Below are 6,557 nucleotides of genomic sequence, written 5' to 3' on the forward strand. Positions count from 1 at the left end.
GGGAATGGAGAAAAGAAGGGAAGGGAAGAGAGGGAAGGGGAGGGGAGGGGGCAGGGGAGGGGGGGAGGGGAGGGGAGGGGAGGGGAGGGAAGAAACAAAATTAACTCTGAAGCTTGCGGCTCTGCAGCAAGCTCCAGGTTCTATCTTTCCCTCCTTTTATCACCCACAATCTTCCTGTGTGATTCAAGCAGCGAAGCTTTTGGGATGTTTCCTGAGCAACCCTCTATCTGGTTTGTTGGTTTGTTTGTTTTTTGTTTTAGATAATATAATTACAGTTCTTCTCCCCCCCCCCCCCTCGGGCCCCCCTCTCCCCCCCCCCCCCTTTCTATCAGGCTTTGAAGAGTCTTCCGGGGCCTGGTGTGAGAGCGGAGGCTGCCTAGCTGAAGTGGCAGTACTTTAACCGCCTTGCTGTCTGCTCTTGGATGATGTGAAAATGCAAGTAGGCACAGGAAATGTATCTAACCTGCTTATACTTCCTCTCTGAACAGAGAGGTTTCACAACCCGGACAGGAGCACACCCCTCCCTCCACCCCCACCCAGTGTCATCAGCCTGGCGGCCCTGAGAAAGTTCCACTGGAAGGGGCCCCGTGCAAGAAGCACCACCATTTCCCTCTTCCTCCTGGTCTAGGTTGCCAACAAATCTCAAGAGCTCTCTGAGATCGAGTCCGGACCCACAGGTCCCTCCTAGGCGCAGATGAGTTTCCGGACCGCCGGCCCCAGACTTTTGCTATTGGTTCTCCAGCTGTTTGGTAGGAAATCCAGGAGGGATGGGAAAGGGATGTTGTCTGGGACAGGGGAAACCAGAAGGCTCTGAAGAGCTGAAGATGAAGAGCGACTTCCAGGGGTGGATGGTGTAGGTGACGTGGGACCCAGGAATCCTGAAGAGACGTGGGAACTCACATAGACATGAAACATGATAGTGAAGGGCGTGAAAGGGAGAGAGAGAGAGCGCATGGGAGGCAGAGTGGGCCTTCAAGGGTTTAGGTAGATGGTTGGAGAGACCCAGGATGGGAGGAGAAGGCTGGGTCAGGTTACTACTCCACCTTCATTGTATTACATCTCCTTGGGGTTTTGGACAAGGTTTTTTTTCCCGTTTCAAGGCCTCCCCTTCCTTCACCTGAAGGGAGATGAAGAGGGTACCCTCATCTGTGACATCCAGGACACAAGGTGCTAAGTCTTTCTGCAAGGAAAGTTGGGTCAGAAAAGGACAGTTTAGAGGCTGCAGAGGACACACTAGCTGCCTGAGATGAGGGAGGGGGAGGGTGTTGGATTCTAAAAGGGTGGGGGATACCTGTGTCTGTCTGGTGGGTAGAGTTGGGGAACTTAGAATCAGTCACATGCTGGGTTTGAGGTATGGTGATTCCTTGAGGCTGATTACTGGGGTTCTCAGGTGCTGGGCTGCAAGGTCCCCAGAGAAACTCGGTGTGTGGAGCAGCCCTGGGGCCTCAGGGCAGACTCTTTTGGTCCCTGCCTGGGGGACCATTTTCTGCTTGGAGGCCCCTTCCCTGGCTTCTTTCTCATGGGCCTCCGCCTTCTTACCCTTCATTCTTTCCCCATAGGTCCAAGGGGAAGTTGAGTCTTCAGGGTCTGGGAGGAGTTGCCCTGGGAAACAGACTGTGTGGTCTCCTATTCTCCCATCTGGGCCCCAGAGGGCAAGTCCTGGTGCCACCATCCCTCTCTGCTTGGGTGTAGGCAGCCTCAGAGTCTGAGTGGGTTTGGAGGAACAGGCCTCAGGGGCAGCACTGGTCTAGGGGTGCTGGGGTCCAGATAGGAAGCAGCTGATTGGTTCGCTTCCCACAGTCAAAGCCTGGAGCTACAACCTGGACACGCGGCATGCGCAGAGCTTCTTGGCACAAGCTGGAAGACATTTTGGGTACCAGGTCTTGCAGGTTGGAGATGGGTGAGCTGTTACTCTTTCAACTTCCCTCCAGTAGCAGAGTATGCAGGGCCCTGCGTCTGCCCAGGTGCATATAGCTCATGAGTTGGGGTGTGGATTGTCCCATGTCAGGGGTTGGCCTCCCTTCTCCAAGTGTCTGCTAGGTCGTATCTTTGAAATAGGAACAAGGCTCTGGTGCCATAGAATGAGGGTAATGGGTAATAAGCTACGTGAGTGTCTGAGGACCATCTCCTTTCTGCTTCCCAATTCAAAGCCTAGCTAAGCACATAGTAGGACAGGCTTGGGCATTGATGGCTTTGTTGTTGTTGGTGGTGGTGGTGGTGGTGCTGCTGCTGCTGTTTGAATACCAGGTCTGTGTTTTAGGCAAGCTCTCCATTGAGCTCATCAAGGTTTGCTTTCTTTGTTTCAAGACAGAGTCTCTGTAGCTCAGGTTGCTTCCACACTTGCTGTAGCTGAGTACTGCCTTAGCTTCTGACGCCCTATCTTCTACCTCTGGGGTGCTCGGTACCCCAGGCAGATGCCACCAGACCTGGTTTCTTTTTTTATTTTATTTTGAGACAGGGTCTTATTAAATTACCACAGCTAGCTTGGGGCTAGTGTCCTCCTGCCTCTGTCTGTCTCTGAGTAGCCTATGTCACCACACCTAGTCACAAAGAGCTTTTGAATTGATGACTAAGTGAAGGAAGTTCTAAGGTGCCCACCTGACAGACACTCTTTTGGCCTTGAATTTTCTAGAATGCAAATGAAAAGAAGCCTTAACTTCTAGAATTATGTTATTTGGCTATTAGGAAAGAGGGGGTACCTGGAGCTCCCCTGAAGAGTAAGAGCTGCGTTGCCTTGGCAGCGAGTTTTAAGCATACAGTTGTTATTGTTGTTGGGCTGCATGTATAGTGAATGCTACAGTGCTTGTGCCGTGTGTGTGTGTGTGTGTGTGTGTGTGTGTGTGTGTAGTGGATGCTACAGTGCTTGTGCCATGTGTGTAGTGGATGCTACAGTGCTTGTGCCGTGTGTGTAGTGGATGCTACAGTGCTTGGGCCGTGTGTGCAGTGAATGCTACAGTGCTTGGGCCATGTGTGCAGTGAATGCTACAGTGCTTGGGCCGTGTGTGTGTCGTGAATGCTATCGTGCACATGTGGAGGTTAGGACAACCTGCTGGAGTCAGTTCTCTTCTTCTACTGCTTAGGAGAGCAAATCAGACTGAGGTTCTCAAGTTTGCTAAGCACTTCTGCCCACTAGCTTTTGATAACAAGCCTTGCATAACTTTGAGGTGCTTGTTAAGATACAGAGCAGGGTGATAGATACGGGTCTATTTGCATTCTTCAACAAGCAGACATCCAGTTAGACCAGCACCACTTGTTGAAAATGCTTTCTTTTTTTCATTGTATGGTTTTGGACCTCAGTGGGAGAAGATGCACTTAGGTCTACAGCAACTGGATGTCCCAGGGTAGGGTGGTACCTTCTCTGAGAAGGGGAGGAGGTAATGGGGGAGGGATTTGTAAGGATGAGACTGGAAGGAGAGGAGAGAGGGGATGGGGGAAAATTGAGATATAAAGTGAATTTTAAAAAAAAGACACATAGCCAGGAGGTGGTGGTGCATACCTTTAATTCCAGCACTTGGGAGGCAGGGGCAGGCAGATCTCTGAGTTTGAAGCCAGCCTGGTCTACAGAGTGAGTTTCAGGGCAGCCAGGACTACACAGAGAAACCCAGTGTCAGAAAAAAAAAATACTTAATGGATTTTGGCGCATAATTTTAATCCTAGCACTTGGAAAGGAGAAGAAAGTTGGATCTTTCTGTGAGTTCGAGGGCAGCCTGGTCTACATAGCAAGTTCTAGGACAGCCAAGACTACCTATATTGTGAGACCTTGTCTCAAAGAAGGGGGAAAAAGAAAGAAAAGAAGAAGGAATGGGTAGGGAATAAGAAAAGAGGGGCTGGTAAGGCCTGGGCAGCCTGGTCTCATGCATGAGATTTCTCATCAGGGTTGTCGTGGGAGCTCCAGGAGAGGGGGACAGCACAGGAAGTCTCTATCACTGTCATCCAAGCAGTGGTTCCTGCCAGCCAGTCAGACTACATGGTGAGTAAGGAGGGAAGGTGGGGGGAAGTGGGCTCCCAGGAAACTCGAGGCTGACCCCAGCACGCTTGACTACCTGAGTCCTCCCATGCTGCCTTTCCTGTGCCTACAGGTTCTAACCATACCTCCAAGTACTTAGGAATGACACTGGCGACAGATGCTGCCAAGGGAAGCCTTTTGGTAAGAATTTTGTATGATGGTATCAGAGACCGTGGAGCTGAGCTACACAGACAAACTACACACTACTGCCCTATATAGAGATGTTGAAAGCGGGTGGGAGGATGTTGGGGTATAGACCTGCAATCCTAGCACAGCGGGAGCTGAGACAGCCTGGACTGCATAGTTACAAACCAGCCTGGGCTGTGTAATAAGATAAGACCATGTCTCAGAAAGAAAAAAAAAGATCTGACCAACTGTTAGTAGCATCCGAGAGTTGGTTGAACTACTACTTACTGAGAACGGACAGGAAGCTAGAGTCTTTTCTCAAATAGTCTGCACATACATAACTGGTACACAGCTGAGGTTGATCTTGAACTACCAAAGCCTCTGCCTCTAACTGAGCTGTATACAGACTGCTATGTTTGTTTACTTATTTATTTATTTATTTTTGTTTTGTTTTTCGAGACAGGGTTTCTCTGTGTAGCCCTGGCTGTCCTGGAACTCACTCTGTAGACCAGGCTGGCCTCAGAAATCCACCTGCCTCTGCCTCCCAAGTGCTGGGATTAAAGGCATGCGCTACCACCGCCCGGCCGCTCATGTTTATTTTTAATTTTCTTTTTTAATATAAAATTTATTTATTTTATGTATATGAGTACACTGCAGCTTTCAGACACACCAGAAGAGGGCATCAGATCCCATTACAGATGATTGTGAGCCACCATGTGGTTGCTGGGGATTGAACTCAGGATCACTGGAAGAGCAGTCAGTGCTCTTAACCGCTGAGCCATTTCTCCAGCCCTATTTTTTTAATTTTCTAATAGTTGCTTTTGTTTTTCTGAGACAGGATTTCTCTGTGTAGCTCTGGCTGTCCTGGAACTCTCTCTATAGACCAGGTTGACCTTGAACTCAGAGATTAACCTGCCTCTGCCTCCCAAATGCTGGGATTAAGGGCATGTGCCATCACTGCTCAGTTGGTTGGGTTTTTGTTTGTTTTTGTTTTTAACTGAAACAGGGTCTTATTATGTAGCTCAGGCTGGCCTGGAACTTGCTGTTCTCTTGTTTCAGCCTCCCTAGTGCTGGGATCACAGCATGTGCCTCGAGGCCTCATGGGATGCATTGTAACTTGTTTACTTAACTACTGTCACAGATCAGGCATTGTGCGAGATTCCATGGGGTAAGGCTGTAAGATAGGAAGATGTACAAAGGACAAAAGTCCTGTCTATAAACTGCTGTCTGACAGAATAGAGTAGTCACAAGTGCAAGGAGCAGTACTGTCTGTTCTGGAAAAGTGAGGTTTGATTTGGTGAAAGCAGGATGTGTGGTTGGGAGGGGCAAGTTCTGGAACTGTGGGGCTATGCCAAGCTGTACACAGAACACACGATGAACTACAAAAGTGAGCATCTGCTGTCACAGAATTCCAGTGCTGGAGATGTGGGGACCCTTAGAGGCAAAAATGTTTTGCTTTGAAAACCCTTTGTAAGTGAGGGAGGGGGGCAGGACTCTGGAAGCTGCTGTTCTCTGCTGCCAATACCTGAAAGACACAAAGCACAAGGAAGCCTTACTTTCTCCACTTTGTGCCCTTTCAGGCCTGTGATCCTGGACTATCTCGAACATGTGATCAGAACACCTACCTCAGTGGCCTGTGCTACCTCTTTCCCCAGAGTCTGGAGGGACCTATGTTACAAAATCGTCCGGCCTATCAGGGTGAGGAATTGGAGACCCACTGGGTAAAAATACCTCTGAGAAGCTGGCTTCCACGGGAACCAGCACAGTGGGCTAAACTTTATCAGTCAGACCTGTTTGCATGTGGTATCTGCAGAATGTATGAAGGGTAATGTCGACCTGGTGTTTCTGTTCGACGGCTCACAGAGCTTGGATAAAAAGGACTTTGAAAAAATCCTGGATTTCATGAAGGATGTGATGAGGAAACTCAGCAACACTTCTTACCAGGTACCATGTACACCCAGACTCCAGGGCTCAGACACAGACCCCAGATCCCCACCTGAACTGGCTTAAACCATTCGATGCATTGTGAGGTGTGTCTTCAGAAAGCATGGGTGTGGTTGCATCAAGAGTCAGGAGTTAAGAGCGGCCCAGTTCTCTGGAACTGTTTCTGTATCTGTCTCCATCTTCTGTTTCTGCTTTCCTTGTAGATGGGCTCCCTTTTCTCTGTAGATTTCATGGGTAGAAATGCATGATAAAGTTCCAAAAGGGCACTTTAACTACTTCCTTCTGCAAAGCCCCAGTTCTAAAGCGATTCTGGGTGGCACACTCCTTTAATCCCAGCACTTGAGAGGCAGAGACAGTCGGATTTCTGAGTTCGAGGCCAGCCTGGTCTACTGAGTGAGTTCCAGGACAGCCAGGGCTATTCAGAGAAATCCTGTCTCACACATACACACACACACACACACACACACACACACACACACAG

At 49.4% G+C, this 6,557-nt stretch overlaps 1 protein-coding gene across 4 annotated transcripts in view; it reads left to right on the forward strand.

Annotated features, from left to right (window-relative positions):
- Positions 1 to 540: 540 nt before the first annotated feature.
- The window catches only part of Itgal (integrin subunit alpha L), a 35,846-nt gene continuing 29,829 nt past the window's right edge, over positions 541 to 6,557 (forward strand). For 3 of the 4 annotated variants that reach the window (XM_028775205.1, XM_028775207.1, XM_028775208.1), the window contains exons 1-6: positions 541 to 749; positions 1,801 to 1,900; positions 3,876 to 3,970; positions 4,080 to 4,147; positions 5,713 to 5,830; positions 5,946 to 6,076. In XM_028775205.1, the coding sequence (XP_028631038.1) occupies positions 695 to 749; positions 1,801 to 1,900; positions 3,876 to 3,970; positions 4,080 to 4,147; positions 5,713 to 5,830; positions 5,946 to 6,076 (567 nt within the window). In that variant the 5' untranslated portion in view covers positions 541 to 694. Of the gene's footprint in view, positions 750 to 777; positions 1,168 to 1,800; positions 1,901 to 3,875; positions 3,971 to 4,079; positions 4,148 to 5,712; positions 5,831 to 5,945; positions 6,077 to 6,557 lie in introns of those variants that run through there. The other variant, XM_028775209.1, reaches the window with a different exon arrangement.

This window comes from Grammomys surdaster, unplaced genomic scaffold (assembly GCF_004785775.1).
Source record: "Grammomys surdaster isolate TR1022 unplaced genomic scaffold, NIH_TR_1.0 253, whole genome shotgun sequence".
Taxonomy (NCBI): Eukaryota; Metazoa; Chordata; class Mammalia; order Rodentia; family Muridae; genus Grammomys; species Grammomys surdaster.